The 19,625-nt window shown below is 59.4% G+C and overlaps 4 protein-coding genes across 4 annotated transcripts; 3 read left to right on the top strand and 1 right to left on the bottom strand.

Annotated features, from left to right (window-relative positions):
• Positions 1-3,346: 3,346 nt before the first annotated feature.
• Positions 3,347-5,796, bottom strand: VTJ83DRAFT_3584 (uncharacterized protein; the record flags this gene model as incomplete). Its single annotated transcript, XM_071009978.1, has 4 exons — positions 3,347-5,156; positions 5,211-5,395; positions 5,449-5,663; positions 5,754-5,796. 4 exons carry the CDS (start codon positions 5,794-5,796, stop codon positions 3,347-3,349), a joined length of 2,253 nt encoding a protein of 750 aa, XP_070867462.1.
• A 2,130-nt stretch (positions 5,797-7,926) lies between these two features.
• Positions 7,927-9,270, top strand: VTJ83DRAFT_3583 (uncharacterized protein; the record flags this gene model as incomplete). Its single annotated transcript, XM_071009977.1, has 1 exon — positions 7,927-9,270. The coding sequence occupies one exon, from the start codon at positions 7,927-7,929 to the stop codon at positions 9,268-9,270; it is 1,344 nt and encodes a 447-aa protein (XP_070867461.1).
• A 2,218-nt stretch (positions 9,271-11,488) lies between these two features.
• VTJ83DRAFT_3582 (uncharacterized protein) lies at positions 11,489-16,964 on the top strand (the record flags this gene model as incomplete). Its single annotated transcript, XM_071009976.1, has 3 exons — positions 11,489-14,971; positions 15,030-16,833; positions 16,921-16,964. The coding sequence occupies 3 exons, from the start codon at positions 11,489-11,491 to the stop codon at positions 16,962-16,964; spliced, it is 5,331 nt and encodes a 1,776-aa protein (XP_070867460.1).
• A 1,394-nt stretch (positions 16,965-18,358) lies between these two features.
• On the top strand, positions 18,359-19,624 carry VTJ83DRAFT_3581 (uncharacterized protein; the record flags this gene model as incomplete). The annotated part of the gene is made up of 3 exons (XM_071009975.1): positions 18,359-18,794; positions 18,901-19,199; positions 19,283-19,624. 3 exons carry the CDS (start codon positions 18,359-18,361, stop codon positions 19,622-19,624), a joined length of 1,077 nt encoding a protein of 358 aa, XP_070867459.1.
• Between the last annotated feature and the right edge of the window lies 1 nt (position 19,625).

Genomic DNA, 19,625 nt, shown 5'->3' with positions numbered 1-19,625 from the left:
GTGTCAGCGAGGGGGGTTCCGGCTCGTAACGGTGTTTCACAGGAAGGTGATGGGAGAAGGAGGACTTGTCATCCCGGGTGCCGGGTGAATGGCTGGCCGCTGAGACTGATGATGAAGCTCCAAAGCCAGATGGGATCCCTCCTTTTTATGATCCTTGGGTCTCCTTCCGCGCAAAAGGGCTCGGGTCATGGCTCCTTGCTCCATGGCGTGAAGTGTGTTATCGTCCATGCTGCCGAACCGCTTGTTGATGGTGATCCAATGACGGCATTCTTGCCCCTATGGAAACGGGTCCGGTGATCATGGCTCTGCGCCAAAAATGACGCTTCGAGGTCCCAGCAGCCTGGAAAGTTCTTCTCAAGTCAAGGCGGCGTCGCCTACATCCCTTGACCGGCTGATGTGAGACATTCATGAACTCGTAGCTCATACGTACAGGCTTGGCCTTAAGCGGTCATCCGATATTATACGTAAATGCTTCCCCGGAGCCTCTTCTGTCGTCCATGTCCCGTTTGGTCAGAGCTGCTAGGTTACATCTCGGGTCATGCAACCGATCCCTGAAAGCACCCTTGCCCCAACCTCAGCGACCACCGTCATGCTGCAGGCATCATGCCAAAGGTCCTGCAAGTACCCGTAGACCGAGACTCGAAGAACCCACCCTTATAGGGGCGCCACGCTCTTAGCTGCTGCCAGCGAACAGTGCTCGCCTTTCGACAAAGCAAGCAAAGGACCCTCGCTGCTGCGTCTATCCATCGCTCCTTTGCCTCAAGCATCGCCGCATCGCCATCGCCACTTGGTGTGCGTTCCTTGAGCTACCGAGGCTTTCAGTAACTACCAGCGGTGTAACCATGCCAATCCCCTCCCGGATTTCCTGTTTTCTCCTGCCGTCCAGTTTGCCTTTATTCTCGACACGCTCGGCGTTCGTTCAGCTTTGGCGAACGACCGGGCCGCTCTGCCGTGGGAGGGCTGTCTTCTATGATGTCCTACCCCGCCCCAGCTCATCATCGACCATTGGAGGGGATGCGTTGGTTCCATCTGGCGGCCTCGGGTTCCAGAAATGGGAAGGCGACCCAACGTTTCACGAGAACACCCCGGTGACGATCACCGGGGGGCTTCTGCAATGACTCGAACACCCATCTCAAAATAAGTGTCTTAGTGAAGCTAGACACCAACAGCCTTCGGCAGTTATTCTTGGACCTCATCATCGCTGATGGGCGGAATCCAACGCAATCTTGGTCAGAGCAACCGAACATATCGTGGCTAGGTAGACCGCCCCGCGTTCGCTCGAAGATGGTGGGCAACAGCGCCTCCTCCCTGAAAAGGTGCCAGCAAATCACATGAGATACATGGCCACCATGTTATGTTCCACTAAGCATCCATTATGAAAGCATGCCTCACAGCTCTTGCACCGAAACGACTCGAAGAGACTTCCAACGACGGGGCTTAAAAAGTGCCTCCCATGTCGTCGATGCTTGTGCGCTGCCGAGGCACCACCGGCCAGCAGATGTCTCAAGCTTGACCATTCAATCCTGACGACCTATGCCCAAGGCGGTCCAGGCAGTACAGCAGTGAGCCCGACCATCTCGAAGGCTCCGACGAATCACAGGCCTCAGATCACAGCCATCCTAACTGAAACCAGAGTATCGTCAACCAAAGGAGCACATGCCGCATCTAACGTGCTCATGGACAGGGGGACGACAGTCACACCGGTCCCCCCTTTACACACTTGATAAGAAGTATACCAACGGCAGGGGCGGAAGTAGTCGGCTGCACTGGCAAGTCCATGTGGCTTGCTCGGCTTATCTGCAGCGGCCCCAGTTTAGCCAACTGAAGAAGTACCAATCGGACCGCTGCTACCCTCCTGGAGGCGCGGTACTGGTACCCATAGATCTGGGTTTAGGCTTTTGGTTATTTGCTTGAGAAGCGTCAGCGATGAGAGCCCACCCTGGGGCTACCTCCTCCCTCTTGTCTCCACGACCCCCCGTCCATCATCGTCATCCCTCCCTTTGAGCCGAATCACCCTCTGCCTCAACGTCTTTGAGTAAACCAACCGAGCTCAACAACGCCGGTCCTGCAGGTAAGACATGTGAACCCACAAAAGCTTCCATCTTTAGAAGTCACCACATCCAACGTCATCTTGCCGTCGGGGTCGTTCCCATAACATTCCCTGCGTCTGAGGTAGGTATCACAGCAGGAGAGGAAGACCATCGCAGACCTGTCATACCACGTGTTGGCGCCACGAGGGCACCAACAGTCTCAACATCTTGTCAAGCGTGATGAGGGGAGGCTCTGGGGGTTGTGCATACAGCCAAGTCCACGAGGCATGCATTTGATGGCCCGGCACTGTTGAACGAGACCAAACCCGGTTATCTCGCGGAGAGGCTCGCCACCATGCCTTCCCGGTCATTGGGTTCTTGCGCAGTCAGAACTCTGTTCCGTCCCCGTGACCTGTTCACGTAGGTCAACCCTACTTTGACAAATGCTGCTGTGTGCTTCCATCTCTTGTCCCGCCCGCGCAGATCGGGCCGCTAACCGTAAGCACAAACCGGAACCTGATGCTCCCGGCCCAGCCCAATATTACTGACCGGTTCACTGCGAAGGCCGGTGGCCACGGCCTGGGTCTCCGAGCCTAACAGAGCCCGGAGGGCTTGTTTCCCGGCATCATGGTGCAGCCATCATGGCGAGGTGGTGCCCGCATTTGCGACTTGGCGTCTGCGTATACTAGCTGGGAAAAGGAACAGGTGTTGATTTGAGGTTTTCATCGCGGTGGTGGATCGGGGGGCTTGAGACCAATATTTGGTGCTGGGCAACGCTTCCTTCATCCTCCTAGACCTGGTTGATGTCCTTCTTTCCCCAGGTTGCGATTGGATGAGGCCTGGAAATGTTTGGAGAAACTACTACATAAAGCTGAAGTCCACGAAATCACGCCGATAAGCTCGTCGGGTCATATGGAAAAAGCCAGTACATTCAGTCATACCTAGATAGATAGCTAGTGGTAGTTGCGAAGGTAGAACATACGACACAACGGGAAAACTCGATGACAGAGTCAACTGCAGGACAGAACCGGGCGGCGACACCAAATGCTGTGGTAGTAGCCTTGTGCCCCGTGTCGCAGCCCCCCACTGGATTTCCCCCTCGAAGCATCTTCTCCCTGTCTTCCTTTCCTTCCGTAATATCCCGTCCCAGAATCTCCCTCAAAGCCATTGCCAAATAACCAGTTGCCCTTCCAAACGCCCCATAGACCACTTCTGGGCCACCTAAAAGACATATAAGGAAACAACCCAAAGCGATTGCAAGTCATAAAAATAAAATCTTTCATCATTACCCCTCATCAGTTCATCATTCTTGCTCCTCAAGTGAAAGTGGGAGCCGTGTAAATCAGCGTGCTGACGATGACCGCGCCTGCCGTGACGCCACCCAGAGCGGCGTATCCCAAACGCTCGGCGACACGCATCATCCGAGTCCGCTTTGCCGGTCTCTCGGCAGGAAGAGGGGCCACCGCCGAGTCGCCGTCTTGAACGCGTTCAGGTGAAGCGGGTTTAGCTGAGACCTCAGTTGTCTCCTGACCGGCCTCGCCAGGCTTATCGTCACGCAGACACTGCTGTTCCCCGTTGATGCTCGGAGCAGGAGAGAGCACTGCAGCGGCCTTGGCAGCCCATTGCTCTTCCTCATGCGTCGTGTCGGAGATCTCTTCAGCTTTGCGCTTCAACTTGCCGTCCGCAAGGGGAATATCAGATGCTGCAGTCTCGGGAACCACCTGGTCCAGCGGACAAGAAGGCTCCTCGGTTTCATCACCCATGCTCACAGGCGAACCCATGCGCGGGGCAACCTCACGGGCAAACACCGAGGCAGCACCACGAGAGAACTCCGCCATCAGCTCAGAGAACGGGGAGCCATGCTCCGGCTGAGCAACAGGAGCCTGGTGATGACACTCCTCTGGCAGCTCTTCTCCCTTCGCTGGCTCGATTGTCGGCTCGGTCGCATTGCACAGTTCGTGCACCGACGAGGCCGGACGAGGCTGCGAGGTCTTCTGAGAAGTCATGGCAAGCTTGTTTTCTTCTCGGGCTATGAAAAAATCCATCTTTCCTGTCTTGATGCCCAAATCGATGGCCCCAGACAAGGTTGGAGAAAAACTTGGTGGCGCTTCGTTGCTGTCCGCCGTGACCGCATCCTGTGCTTGAGTGCTGGGGTTTGGGTCATCCTTGCTTGCTGGCGTAGGCTCTTGGCAAGCAACAGGGAGGGATCCTTGATCTCGGTTCAACAACAACTCGATGCTGCAACTGTTCGCGCCCCGGCTGGCTGTCTCACGCAGTCCCGAAGCCACGGGAGGACGTGAGAGGGACTGAACCAGCGGCATGATCTCCGGATAGTCGGGATCATACGTGATACGAGGCTGGTCACATGTGCGAGGCATGGCGAAGTCTCGGATGGGGGGCAGAGGCGGATTCGAATCCGGCACGGGGCAGGCATCCCCGAGTTCTTTAGCCTCACTGGGTTCATCGAAGCTGCCATCCTCGCTGGCAGAGCCCTCATCCAGATACTCGCCATGGCTCACGTTTTCGCCCATGGAATCGGCCTGGCTGCCACTCTCCGAATAAGGCCCTTGCCCTTCGTCATCCGAGAACGGAAGTTCGCTGCCGTCCTCGGAATGTTCCTCTTGGTTGTCCGGATAGGACTCGTCATCTGTCCGGATGCTGCTTGCCGCAGCGTAGTCACCATCGTCGATCCCTTCGAGATCCGACCAAGGCAGATCCACATCGTCAAACTCGGGATCATAGTCAGAGGTGCCAGCAGGAAGATTTCCGGAATCGCTTTTCTTGTTGATGGAAGCCGTCGCAGGGGGATTCGAGTTGACCAACATGCCATCGGTCTTGTCGTTGGATTGAACCCCTGACCCCTCCTGACTCTCTGCAGGGTTTCCCAGGACTGTGGTGTCGTCGACATGGTCTGGCGAACCGCGAGGAGAAGACAGATCAATGATGCTCAAAGTATTGCGGCTTGGAGGAGCACCGGTGAGGTCGATAACTTCAGTGATGGAGGATCGGACTTTTGTAGACGTTTGGCTCTTGGAAAGCTTCATCTTCTTGTGGACGTCATCCGCATCTTCTTCTGAGACTTCCTCATCCGATTCGTCGGGAACGACAAAAGAGCGGGGTGCGACACTGGATCAATAGCATCAATACGTGCTCGACTGCGATGACAGAAGGCCATCTTACCACTCCGAGAATTGAAAATCGACGCGGACTGTGGTGGGGACGTGCTGCGTGGTCCCTTGCCAGATCGTGGCGCCGAACTTGATCATGTCACCCTCCTTCAGCTGTCGGGCCTGTTCCTTGGGCAGTCTCTCGTCACCGTTGAGGTAGGTTCCGTGCAGAGAACCGAGGTCCTTGATTTCGACTTTCTGGTCGGCCGTTAGAAAGGCGCTTGGAAACCTGATAAGGAATGAAGACGGACCTTATCATCCAGATTCGCACGCAACAGAGCGTGCCTCCGGGACATGACTGGATTGTCGAACCAGGCATTGTCCTCACCTGCGACGAAGCCCTTGGTAGAAACCTTGGAGCTTCGTCCGATGGTAATGTGGTCGTTCTCTGTGCTCAGAATGATGTGACGCTCGGGGAAGTCGACGTCATGGCCTGGGTCCGAGACTGCGGTGAGGCTGAGCAGCACTGAGGGAGGGGTAAGGTTGGAATTAGTCCTCGGACTCCAAGACCTCAGAGGCTGAGGGCGGAAGCATGTCAACACATCATAAAACATACCCGACTTCGTAGTCTTGGGCCCCAGAGGCATCGTGAGACACATGTCCACCGTTGGTGGAGCCCTTGTTGTAGTTGTGGTTCCGGGATCGTTTCTATGGGGTCGAAGGAGAAACTGGCCAAGGGGCTGAGCCGTAATATGAAGGGAGACTGGGACGCGGAAGGTGGTAGCAGGCTGCTGGGTCGGGTTTCTTCCGCGCCAGAGCGAACTCTCGGACCGCTGGTAGGTCGGGTTAGGACTCGGTCATGGATTGTCGAGAATATGCAAATAAACCAGGAGCTTATGGCATGGAGGACGGGAGCCGAGTTGGTTGAGGTTGAAGAGGAGAAAGAGTAAGAGACGAGGCAAGGCAGGCGTGGTCCGAAACGCCGAGTCAGTCGGGTGCTCTAACAAAGCCCCTTGGCTCTGGGAAAGGGGAGCTGTTTTGGAAGGCGGGGTCGAGGAGCAGGCAGCCTTCTGCCTTATCGTGGCTCCTTGGAGGGGCGCAATCCGGCCGATGCTGACTTTCGAGTCTCGAGGTTCAGGCTGTCCACGGCAGGCAAACCTCCAGGTAAAGGGATGGCTTCCAAAATGCGCCCTTTTTGAAGCCTCAAGGACGAGACGTAAGGCATGGAAAGTCTGCAGGCCTGGTGTTGTGATGGGCGTATATCTGAAAGAACGTTTCCGGGAATCGATGCTCCGGGAATCGATGCGCAACGTCTCCGGGGCCGGGCGCTGACCCGTCGACCTATGAAGTCATCGGAATGGTCGTGCTGGCCCCAAAGGTCGTTTTGGTGCGGGGCCGACAACAGCAGCAGAATGACCTGTCACGGCTCGAAACGAGGGCAAATTCTTCGCGAAGAATGACTTTTACATGTTTGGATTTTGTTCCGCTTCTCCCTCTCTGCTTTGCTTTGGCAATTTCCTCCTCTTGTTAAGCTGGCATGTCGAGCCACGGCATTGAGCACCTCCTGCCAACACGTCCACCGCGGCAAGGGGCCCGTGACAGCACAGCAAGGAACCCTGTCAACCTCGAAAGTGGGGTCTGGGACGTCCACTCATGTGATGATACACGGTAGCGTCCTGGCAGGGTGCAAGGCGGTGGAGACTTCGGTTGTTTTTTTATGCTTCTCTTGAAGCTTCGGTTCATGACAACCCAGTTTTTGAGTTCCTTAACAGAGGAGAGCTTCGTTTACGAACATCGGCTCGCCATGGACCTCGATTGTGTTTCGGAGCCACGAAGTCTCGCCACCATGATTCACGTGATCATAAGGCAACATTAGCCATTTCAGGCTAAGCGCGACATGCAACCACTCAAAGGTCCCGGTCGCCGGGGTGCGCAAGTGACCCCGCCATGGCCATAGGCGTGGGGCTGGAGGAGACCTGGACAACCTGACAGTGGAGACGATAACGGTCAATCTTTTTGGAGCAGCGACAAAGGATGGGAAGGGACCAAAAGCGGGTTTCGGGCTCTTGGTAATGCTAAAGGAGAACGAACTCATTTGTTTCGAAGTCCAATGGTCAACAGGAGCAAACACAGGGACCTTGATCCCCAACCACCCAAATGCCGCCTATTTCGAGTGTTGGAGTGTTTCGGCCATCTGTCGGTCGTCCACGAGATAAGCCACCCCGCCATCAGCCTCGGACGGGAGCACATGGGGCCTGTCGGCCAAGCCCGCCCGGGGTGGCGTGCCACCCAAATGCATCATGCGTCATCGCTGGGTCTGCTGTGACCCTGATCCTCAGCCGTGGACCTGCGACTGTCGACGTTAGAGTCAGTACTCGAACATATAAAACAGCACCGCCCCAATGATCAGCGTCCATGAAGCTCCTTTATTGTCCGGTTCTGCATTCTGCGGGCCGCACCTGATTTGTAAGGCCTCTTTGTGAAAGATCAGCAGCTGCCTCGAACACCAAAGCCACGAGCCAAGCACATAACCACGCCACGCTATCCGTGTCACTCATGGATGTATTGCCCACGCACAACTTCGTTGAAAAAACCCATCGCATCCGAGAGCTGCCGCGTCGTATCATTTCCGCCACTAACGTCACCTGAAAATCGCTCCCCCACGACAGCTCGTCGGCCTTCAGCTTTCTCCCACAGACGCATTCAAGCTTGGCATAGCCTCTTGCCACGCACTCGTTAGACCTCCGACTTCGCAGAAAACAAGGGCGACGGCACTACGGAGCCAAAACATGTCCGACCTTCGAAGAAGAGCCCTCGGGGGAGGCAAGACCATCTCACGCAAAGCGCGGTTAAGGCCCGAATCAGGCCTCTCCTCCCCCAACGGATCGCCGGCCAACTCTCGCGCCGGCTCGCGCGCTCCGTCGCGCGCCAACTCACGACCCGGCAGCCGCTACGCCTCGGAAGATGAATTCGCGAGCGATTCGGAAAATGATGACATCATGACGATGAGCACGAATTCGGTGGAGGGGGATGACGACGGCGAAGGGCTCGCCTGGGCCGAACGGCTGCAGGACCGTGTCGCCGAGCTCCAAGACCGCAAGCGGAGCAGCGTACAGGGGCGAGAGGCGACGCTAGGCGGGTACAACCATCTCCTGAAGCATCACTTCGCGCAGCGGCAACTCGACCGATCCGTCTCCGAGCTCTTTCCCGTCTTTCTGCGCCTCATCCGGAGCGGCAGCAGCGACGAGGAGAAGCTGAGGGCGCTCAAGGCCTTCACCTTGACCCTCCTCACCTGCTCATCGGATACCGTGTTCGATCAGGCGCTACCCGTCCTCAAGTCCGCTTGTCAGGACGTCGAGGACGACAACGTCAAGGTCGAGGCCATCTACGCGTTGAGCATCGCGGTTACATATGGAGGAGGATCAGACACAGCGGCCGATGAGACGCTCGATTTTCTCCTGGAGATTGTCGAGAGCGACGGCCATTCGGTCGGCGCGGCGGACAGCGGGCCGGTCGTGACAGCGGCACAGCAGGCTTGGGCTTTCGTGGCCAGCTACATGGATGATCTGGAAGAGCACAGCGAATCGGCCATCGAAGCGTTCATGGAACAGCTCGACAGCTCGGACCCCGAAGTGCAAATGAGCGCGGGGGTAAACATTGCGCTCCTGTTCGAGTCGGCCCGGGAGCATGAAGAAACGACAGGGGAGAGCTCCGGCATGCAGTACAACCAGCACCGGATCATGACGCGCATGAGCGAGATTGTGCGGGACTCGTCCAAGGGCGTGTCCAAGAAGGACCGCAAGCACCTGCGGTCAAACTTCTCGAGCATCGTCACGTCGCTCGAGCGCGGCAAGGGACCGGGCTACTCGACGGCAGGGCGGTCGGGGCCGAACCCGCACACCGGTGGGTCCAAGAACGAGGAGGAAGGCGACTTTCAAGAATTTGGATACCGGGAAAAGATCCGCATTTACAACCAGTTCCTGCTCATCAACACCTGGTCGCTGCATGCCCGGGTTGAGATGCTCAAGATTCTGCTTGGAGGAGGGTTCCCCATCCATTACTTGGAAAACCCGATCGTTCGCGATATCATGAGCAGCGCCGAGGTCGAGTTCGTCACCCAGAAGACGAAGTAGTGTCTGAGCTTTGGCGGTCGACGGCGTGTTGTTGCATTTGGAGTGTTGGATGGAGCCTGGGCGGCAGGATTGTTGCTGGTTGCAGCCAAAAAAAAAGACGACGATGTATAATAGTACCTGAGCTGGCGATGAAAGTTAGAGAACAATATTCGGTAGTTATCAATGACTGCCGCACACTCGGCTGAGATCTTTCTACGCAGTAACCACCCGCCCCCATGATTGGACCTTAAGCTCATTCACCGCAGATGGAGATCTCGTCCTGGCCCCCACCAATCACAATGTGTGTAAGGTTGGCTCCGGTGAAACAGAAGCAAGCTAGACCGTCAGAACCTGGACACTCGGTCGGTCGATCATTCAAAATCCAGAGTTTCTCCATGTCAAAGACTTCATTCGCTGCCCGGAAGACCCGATGCGGCACAGCAGAACAAGAGGGCGTTTGTCCGCTGGCCTTGGTCAGGTTGTTGGACTTGGGAAAGCCCTTTTTGGGGCAACCTGGAAGGTCAGCCCGTGGGGTGACGTCTGGTTTCCCGAGTGATCGGCAGTGTGGAGCCGCTTCAGGCTTCTCTCGCCTTTGGGTGGAGAGATCTTAAAGCCTTGCTCCCGTCCCCTGAAGGTGTCCACAATCCGCAAGGAAGTCTTCAAGGGCACCACGGGGCTCCGTAACCTTACCCACGTTCACAGGTGGTTTCCTTGGCGGGGCGCCGAGCTGAAAGTCAACACTGCAAACTACACCCAGACTAACGTTACCATCTCTCGCCGTCACACCCAGCCTCCCCGATTTTCGAATCCTTCGCTGCGACCAAGCCGTTCTGAGGTGCCCCCCCTCCACCCCCCCGGAGCTCCAGGCAGTGAAGCTCCCCGTCAGGACCCAACCCCAAATTCTGTCCTGCCGCCAAACCTTATTCCGCACCGCCGCTCAATAAGAAGCTCGCAAGGTCGCATCTCGTCTCGTGGACACCTCATCTCAGCCTCTCCCATTCCTTGTCTGCACAACCTACCTGCCGGTAACGTATCTCATGCAGAGGTCTCTGCCCCGTCGCTGAGCCTTGCGTCGTCTGTTGCTTCTTCCCCATCGCTCCCGCGCTGCTGCACGTCGCTGCAGCCGACATCCCGGCCCCCGCGCGCGATTGGCCGACGCCCCCAAGCAACGCCAGCGCATCAATCAGTCTGGGTCACTCGCCAGCCACAGGAGCTCCCATAGGCCCCTCAAGCTCTGGATTGGTAACGCAGAGACGCCGGCGGACGGAGGGCCGCAGGCCGCAGCAAGGAGTAAACAACCTCACTAGGCATCGCCGAACGGACGCGAACAAGGCCAGCAGGCCTTTGTGGGAAGTCTGCCACGCTGTCGGGCTCTCCACCGATCGGAAACGCTGTCCCCGTTGCAACTCTCTCCGGTGTGGTGCAACTTTCGGCCGTCTCTCCCGAGGCTTCACCGGCGGCCAGACACTCCTTGGATTCGCCGCTGGTAGCTGCAGCAAGCCAAGCCAGACGATCCGCCAACCCTGCTGTTGGAACTCCCGTGGTAGGTTGCGACGTGCCCCGCTGTTCCGGGCGGCCTTCGTTTGGTTGCCGCTTCAACAAGCCCCAGCCTGTCTCCTGCGTGCGCCGTCCGTCTTTGCGCCGCCTCCCGCTTTTCTGCCAACCAGCTCCTTCCTCCCCCCCCCCCTCAACCCCCTCCTCTCTTCTCCTCCGGAGGCGTCCATTTTGTTTTTTCTCATGTGCCCATTTGCTTGTGGGCTCTCAACAACACAACCGATCATCACACGGTTCCATCCTGATCATCTTTGTTCTTCTTCTCGTGCGGTCTTCTCTGTTGGCGCACGCTTGACTTTTGTCTTTCCGCTCTTTTCTCTCTCTCTCCCTCTCTCTAATAATCCCTTTCTGTACCATCGGAAGTCCGTGTTACATCCCCATCGAAGCCCAACTGATCCTGTCGCCTTGGGACTGGTTGCTCACAGGCCCCACGTTGTCCAACAGATTTTCCCGCCACGAATGCTCCTCGCTTGACGGGAGCCACTTGAAACGACTGGGCTCGATCGTTCTCGGTTCACTCCTGCGTGCTTTTACGCTCGGGGACTTCGAGCTTCCCGCTCGGCTCATCGTCGAACCACCCGCGTTGAGCCCCTGCCGCGGGAAGTCATTGGGCGGCGAGGCACGAAGGCCCGCTGATACCTAACCAACGGACCGCCGTGCGTCAGCTTCCCAGGCGCATCTCCCCATGGTTGTCGAGTCGAAAAGGCGGCCACCGCCGCCGCTGCCTGTGCCCACCGAGACAAACTCAACACTGACCGGCGCCCCGAGCGATGTCACAAGCGAGATATCCAAGAGCGGTGATGAGAAGTCCTCCTACTCCCTCCCCGACGACGGCACCCCCGTTGTCATCAGGACAGGCGGTCACCGGTCAACCAAGTCACAAACATCGTTGCTCATCGAGTACTGGGAAGGCGGGAGGGCGAGCCACACTTCTGCCGCCAGCGATTCCCGGAAACCGAGCGTCCGTGTCCGCGTCACCCCGGGCAGCAAGAACAGGTCGAGGAGCAGCTCCGAACGTGACCGCATCAGGATTTCGCAGTCCAGATCGAGGAAGAACAGCCCCAGTCGGCGTTCCGGATCCAAAGTCGGCCCCACGCGCAGCGAGATCGAAGCACTGGAAGACATGGAGACTAGCTCGTACGCCTCGGCCACGGAGGAGAGCACTGTCAGCCGCAACCCGATCGAGGTAGAGATCGAGCGGGGCGGCAACGCTCGCCGCCGTCGCCCAGCGAGCCCATTGATCCCGGCCACCGACAGCAAAGTGAGCTATCAGAACGCCACGGGGAGCGAGATATCAGCCATCCCTACCAACAGCTTCCTCGATGGCTCCGGGCCAGCCACATCATTTGGCATGTCCGAGACCAAGAGCGACCCGTCTCGCGACCCGTCTCGCGACTACGCCGCCGGGGCAGCTGCTGGTCTGGGGGCGGCTGCGGCCGCGGACAAGCTCCGCAGCAAGACTCGCGAGTCCCGTGAGCGTGACTCAGTGGTCGTATCCAAAACCAGAGACCGCGAGAAGGACCGCGAGAGGGACCGCGAGAGGGACCGCAGGCATCGGCCGAGCAAGAGTCGGACGAGCAGCCTGTCCAAGGAGGACAAATACTCCGAGCGCGCAAAGTCCCCCCGCCGACGGTCCAAGGGCCACACCGACTCGGTCGTATCCGCGGCAGATTCTAGTGTAGTCTCGTCCGCATTCGCTCCGACCCATCGGTCTATGGATCAGCACTCCGTCCGGTCCGCTGCCTCCAAGGCTTCCTCCATCAACAACCCCAAGCTGCTCGAGACCGTCGAGGACGCCATCCGCCGGCTCATCCTGCCCGAGCTGAACGCCTTGAAGAGAGAGCAGAGCAAACACAAGACCCGCCGCGACTCCGTAACATCTAGCACGACGACAGCATCAAAGGACGACTATGCGAGCGAGAGGCGGCGGTCGGGAGTTACCGATAAAGGCCCCTTCACGCCGCGCGACAGCATGCGAAGCAAGGCGAGCCGCGACCGAGAGGCCCGTAACGACTTTGACGATAGCAGTGCCATTAGTCACGACTCGATCGACGACGACCGCGATTACGACGACACACCGGTGCATAGCGCTGACCGTCTCAAAGCCAGCGGTGCCGGCGCTGCCATGGGGGCGGCCACCGCTGCCATCCATGGGCTACTTCAATCGCCGTCAGACGACAAGCAGCGCGCGCGGCGGCGTCGCAGGGCTGAGATGCGGGCCCGCGGATCTGAGATCACCGCCGATGAGGACTCGGAGCTCGGTCCGCCCTCTGTGCCCATGCCCTTGATGAGCGACGTCAACGCCTCCGACGTGACGAGGGCATCCATTCTGTCCGCCGAGACGGACCGGCCACACTCGGCTAGCGAGGAGCTCGACCCCAGCCGTGACCGTGAGAACGAGCGGCCTTCGCGGTCGTCCACCCCAACGCCAACAAGGCATCTCTTGCAGGCTCTGGGGACGCTCCATGCAAATGTCTCCCATGGCGACCTCAAGAAGCTGCCCGAACAGAGAACCGGGCAGTGGGATGAATACATCATCGACGACAATGGAAAGAAGGTGCCTTCTCGTATGGCGAGGCGTCTGCGTGGGGAAGAGGACGACGATTACGAAGACTCCGAGTCCGGCCAGCCTTTTGCTGCAGACAATCCCTACGACTATTACAGCACACAGGACGTTCCTCCTCCTCTCAAGTATGTCCCGTACCAGCCCGAGCGGCGGGGTCTAAGCCCGATCCCAAGCGTCTCGGGCTACACGGAGGGCAGCGACGTGGCAGCTCGCGAGTCCCGGGCCACGCATCGCGCCAGCGACTCCAACTTGGGCGACGACAGAAGCGTGCGCAGCTCGGTGCTCGACCAAGCCAGCGTCATCAGCCCGCCCGGCAGCGAGCTCGACGCCATCACCTCAGGTCAGGCTGTCCACGCAGTGGCCCTGAATCCCGACATAATCCACCCTCCGGGCATCGAGTCCAACGTGGCATCTTTGGTGGATGCGTCCATGATCGACGGCTCTGTTCTGACAAACTCGTCGAGTGCCGTGGGTCATCAGTACGTCCCTCGCGAGGCGATGTCAACGCTCGAAGAGGAGCACCCCCGTGAGCCAGGCACTCCGTCAAAACGCTCCGTGGGGAGCCGTCACGACGAGGTTGATTCCAGGGGAGTCAGCCCAGAATCCGACGGCCACCGGTCCCGTCAGTTCGTCGAGTACGATCTCGACGAGTACGGCCGCAAGGTGCCCAAGACTACCTATCGGCAGTCCCCGACCGTGTCGGAGGCGGCCATCACGAGCGCGGCCGTTGGTGCCGCCGCCGCCGTCCTCAGGGCTCAAAATGCCAAGGGGCAGCAGGCGGTCGCCGCGGACGACCAGATCGACTACCAGGGCGCTGGGGCGGAACAGGGCATGTCGTTCAAGGACCGCACCCAGAATGGTCGGCGGCCCGGCATCGACACGGCAAGCCAGCAGTCGTTGGCTAGCGAGGCAAACAGGCCCAAGATGGGCTTCAGCAGCATGCCGGATCCGAACGACCCAATGCCGGAGATTGGACAGTGGAACGACGATGACTTCGACATGCTCACCAATCCCTCGCTCCTGAACGGAGAATCGGGTCGTGACGGAGATGACCACTGGGAAGGCGATGCCACGCCGCGGCAGCATCCCCAGAATCCCCAAGATGAGGTTGACTACCAGGACCTCGACGGGGCTCGCGCGTCGCAGGCAACCCCTCAGCAGAGAGGCAACCTCGCTGCCGCCGACAACGAGGGTCAGGATCAGGACGAATGGTATCGCAGTCCCGAGGACAGAAAGCGTGACACGCTCGTCACGAACCCATACGAGGGCTCGAGCCCCATCGCGAACGGCACCCTGCTTGCGGGCCAGGGTTTCGACCCTGCGGCGTTTGATGGCCTTTATGGCACCCGCAGCCCGCTCGGCCACAAGGTCGACGAGGGGTACATCTCCCAGGGGCCCAACAAGACGCCCGACATGCACGCCAAAGGCAAGAGCCCCGATTATGGCCTCGTCGGCCCTGGCCCGGAGGATCCCTTCTTCACGTCTCAAACTCGTCACCTCAGCGGCATGTCTCAGGGCATGGGCACTCCCATGTACGACGCGGCGACCGGCGCGGGCATCGAAAACATCGAGTCCAAGGATATCATCGCCCTGATGCAGCACGTAAGTTTTCTGTCATCCCTGGTGCATTATTTTCGCGGGGAATACTGACTTCTTCTAGTTGATGGTTCGCGATGCCCAGCGCAGCGCGCGTGACACCGAGATTCTGGTGACTCTCGTTCGCGCCGCGACCGAGATGCGTAACAACTTCGAGGACATCAAGCGTCTCCTTGCCGACACCGAGGATGTCATCATCACCGAGGTGAAGGAGAACACCGACAAGACGGTGCAGCGCGCCATCAATGGACCGCGGCCTTACCCGGGCAGCACTCGTCACTCGATCCACGTCGCTTCGCAGGCCGGTTCCGTCAATGGCGACGACCTCGCGGCCAAGAAGCGCAGCCTCTTCCGTCGCGCGCTCAAGGGTCTGAGTGCTAAGGGGGCCAACGACCTGAGCAGGATCGAAGACATGCTCAATCAGCTTCTGACCGAAGTTGACACCCTCAAGGCCCAAACCGCCCCCGGTCACCATCTGGGCCAGGTCAACCCGTCGTACGACAACATCCAGCCCGAGATCCAGGACGAGCAAGATCACGGCTACGAGCCCGAGGGCATGGCCGGCACGTCGACGGCAAGCCATGCCTCTCAGTCCGGGTACCTGTCTCTCCAGTCCCGCGGCGCATCGACCAAGCCCGTATATGATCGCAAGCCCTCGGCGCACAGGATCAGCACGGTGCCCGAAGACAACGAGGAGGAGTACGACCACGGCCGGAAGCATGATACACCCCAGCTCATGACGCCCGGCCGAGACCAGGCCGCCGGCTCGATGCCCCTGGACACCCCCGTCGGGCCGCCAAGCAACGAGAATACTCCTGGCACCGGGGAGAGCAAGAAGAAGTCGAGGTCGAGCTGGTTCCGCATCCCCAAGATCTCGCGCTGGTCGGAGACGACGGCCTCGAGCGCCATGAGCCATGGCAAGCAGTCCAGCAAGGACGAGACGGCAAACTTCGCCGCCGGGCCGTCGCGCTCGGGCTCTCTGGACCACTACGGAGAGAACTACCCCTACTCGACGCAGCAGCCCATTCAGACCGACAAGCTGCACACGGGCTTCTCGGAGACGGAGCTGCCACAGGGTTACCAGCAGGACGACGGCGCCGAGAACATGTACGAGCAGATGGCTACTCCCAACCTCCCTCAGCCGGACCCCAACTGGGTCAGCATGAGCATGACGCCTGAGGATCCCAAGTACAAGGCACACCGCGACTCGATGAACCTGGTGCACCCGCAGCCGCGGCAGGGCCAAACGGAGCGCTTCAAGGCGGCGCTCGAGTCGCAAGCGCTTGGCTTCGACCAGCCTCTGAGCCCACAGTCAGCCACCGACTGGCAAGGCTCGACCACCAGCCTGTCCCGGTTCGTCCAGAACATGGATGGCTACGGCAGCGATGCTCAGTACCACCAGCAGCCCTGGTCCTCGTCGCCGGCGCCGGCGCCTCTCAACATTAACAGCGCCACCGGTAGCACCGACATCCCGCCTCCGCGCCCGCCCAAGGAGGCCCTCGACGCTCCCTCCAGCCCCCTCCCGCAACAGCAGCAGCCGCAGGTGTCGACGCCGCCGCCGCAGCACAAGCGGGTCAGCAAGCTGCAAAAGAAGCACGGCAGCCCTCTGCCGCACCAGAGCGTGGAGAGCGGCTACGGCACCATGACATACGGCGTGCCCACTGCCAGCTACGTCAGCCAGCGCGACAGCAACGACGGGGGGAGCAGCAGCCCGAGGCTGGAGAACAGGAATCTTAGCGGCGCCCTGCAGGCCGGTGTCAGCCGGAGGCCTAGCGGGCCCCGGCCGATGACGCCGACGGGGAAGGGGGCGGGGCCTTCGGCTCTGGGACGGTCGAGCGAGAGCGCCGTTGAGGGAGAGAGGAAGAGGGGTTAGTTTTTTTTTTTTTTTTCTTGTTTTCTTTGCGTTGAGGCGGTGGTTACTGACGCGGGCGGTTTTTTTTCCCCGGGGTTGACAGACACATTCGGAAGCGTTGCGTCGCAGGAGTCGTTGACTTTCTAGATGGAAAGCCGTTAGACGATTCATAACGGCTCTTTGCATGACATGACGTCAGTTGCTGCGATATGCTTCGCGGAGGAATGGATGATCGAAGGTGATGAGGATGAATGAGCAGAGACGGGCTGCTGGTTTGGCCAGGTGCTGCTGCTTCATGATGGGATTTCTGGTTTGGTTGAGCTGGTTTTCGCGGCGGGCGGGTTTGTTTTGCGCAGGGCGATTATACCTTCTTGGCTTTTCTGATGATGGGTTTGTTGTGCGTCTGGGCTGGGAGTTGTCATGGCTAGTTTTGGGGGAAGGGGGGGGGGGGGGGGAAGGCTAGGATACACTGCTTTCTATGACGTTTTAACTGGAGGAGGGGAAATGTTTGCGAGTACATGCGATGAGATGGCCGGTCTGTTTCTCGTAATGGGACCATGGTGTAGGGGGGGTAAGGCACGGCGGATTTTCAGGAAGAGGAGGAGGGCCTGGTACAGCGGTGAATCAATCAAGTACCTCCATGCCAGCTGTGGCATAATTTCACGGAATGATTTGACGCCCTCGGATTACGTTCTCTTGGAACCGTGCGTGTATGTAGCTGCTTCATGCATGTGCCTTGGAGAGGTGAGGTCATCACGATACGACGAGAGACCTCGCTTCCATCATGGGCGAGACGACCCGGGGGTAGGTCAGATGGGGCATCCATCCATGTCCTGCACGATTCGGACGGCCAGGAGAATGCATCTCGCTGCGACCATGACAAGGTCGCGCGCGACCGAGGCTTCCGTGAAGTTTGCGCTGCAACTGTGGACGAAGCAGCAAGGCAGCACCGTTGTGGCATGGGAATTTGCAACCGGCGAGGTTGGCACCATGACGGATCGAGCCCAACCAGGCCAGAATGGCTTGTTTTGAACGTCGCGGATCTAAAATTGGGTTGTCAACCACGGATGCCCAGCCCCGAAGGAGGGGGGGGGCGGCTGGGGTTGGTATAGGTATCCCAGGTCCAGTGTACGCAGTAAGGTAACTAGTTGGCGGAAAGCATCGGTGCGGGAGTGGATCGGGGGGCGAGCCCCGCTCCGCAATCGGGGCCTCCGGATCCCAGCAAAAATCCATCGTCAGCGGCTCACGGGAGAATTGTTGGTCGGCCCCGCGTCCTGAGAATGAACCGGGTCTGGCCGACGCACATCACCGTGAACCTCATCACAAAGACCACGCCGGCGATTCTCTTTTTTTGTGCTTGTGTGTGAGGCCGGGTCTGTCTATTTTGCGGCCTTTTCCGAGTCCAGGATCCGAGAGAGCGAGTGCTACCTGAGCGTTACGCACCGCTCGACTGTGGGATAGCGCCCAATCCATCTCTGTGTGACATCCATCCCCCCCCCTTTCGCCCGCCGCGGCCAGGCTCATCCATCCCACCCACCATCATGGCGTCCACCGTTGAGAAGTTCGTCATCAAGACGCCCTGCTCCAGCGCCAACATTGGCCCCGGGTTCGACGTCATCGGCCTGGCGCTGTCCATGTACCTGGAGCTGCACGTCACCATCGACCGCTCCAAGACGTCGTCGACGCACCCGCTCAACTGCCGCATCACATACGAGGGCGAGGGTGAGGGCACCGATGAGATCAGCCTCGACCCCCAAGTCAACCTGCTCACCCGCGTCGCCCTCTACGTGCTGCGCTGCCACGACCAGCGGTCCTTCCCCCTCGAGACCCATGTTCACATCAAGAATCCCATCCCGCTCGGCCGGGGCCTGGGATCGTCGGGCGCTGCCGTGGTGGCCGGCGTCATGCTCGGCAAGGAAGTCGGCGGCCTCCACCACCTTACCCCGGAGAGGTTGTTTGACTTTTGCCTGATGATTGGTGAGAGAGACCGAACCTCCTTGGAGGCACCCTTTGGATGGATGGAGGCACCAGGAGGGAAAAAAAAAAAAAAAATCAATGAAACAGCCGCTGACTCTCCACCCAGAGCGCCACCCGGATAACGTGGGCGCCGCGCTCTTTGGCGGCTTCGTCGGCACCTACCTCATGCCGCTGTCGCCCGAAGACGCGGCCCGCGTCGAGGTCCCCTTGAGCGAGGTGCTCCCCGCGCCGGCCGGCGGCATCGACACGGGCATGCGGCCGCCGGAGCCCCCGCACGGCATCGGTCACCACATCACCTTCCCCTGGGCGCCCGAGATCAAGGCCGTCGCCATCATCCCGGAGTTCGAGGTCGCCACGGCCAAGGCGCGCGAGGTTCTGCCGGCTCAGTATCCCCGTCACGACGTGGTGCGTTGATGCTCCCCGGTGCCGATTCTGTCGTTGCTGCTGCTTGACCCGAACCGCTAACTCAGGGGCCCGCGCTTCCGCAGACCTTCAACCTCCAAAGAATCGCCCTCCTCCCCGTCGCCCTGGGCCAGTCGCCGCCGGACCCGGAGCTCATCTATCTGGCCATGCAGGACAAGCTGCACCAGCCGTACCGGCAGACGCTGATCCCCGGGCTGACCGAGATCGTCGAGTCCATGACGCCTGCGTCGCAGCCCGGCCTGCTGGGCGTCTGCCTGTCCGGTGCCGGCCCGACCATTCTCGCCCTGGCGACGAGCAACTTTGACGAGATCGCCAATCGCATCATCAGCCAGTTCAAGCAAAACAACATTGTGTGCAACTGGAAGCTGCTCGAGCCGGCTGAGGGGACAACCGTGACGCGGGCGTAGC

Source organism: Remersonia thermophila, chromosome 3 (assembly GCF_042764415.1).
Source record: "Remersonia thermophila strain ATCC 22073 chromosome 3, whole genome shotgun sequence".
In the NCBI taxonomy this organism is placed as follows: Eukaryota; Fungi; Ascomycota; class Sordariomycetes; order Sordariales; family Chaetomiaceae; genus Remersonia; species Remersonia thermophila.
The sequence above is the reverse complement of the archived record's forward strand: the minus strand, read 5'-3'. Positions and strand labels throughout refer to the sequence as shown.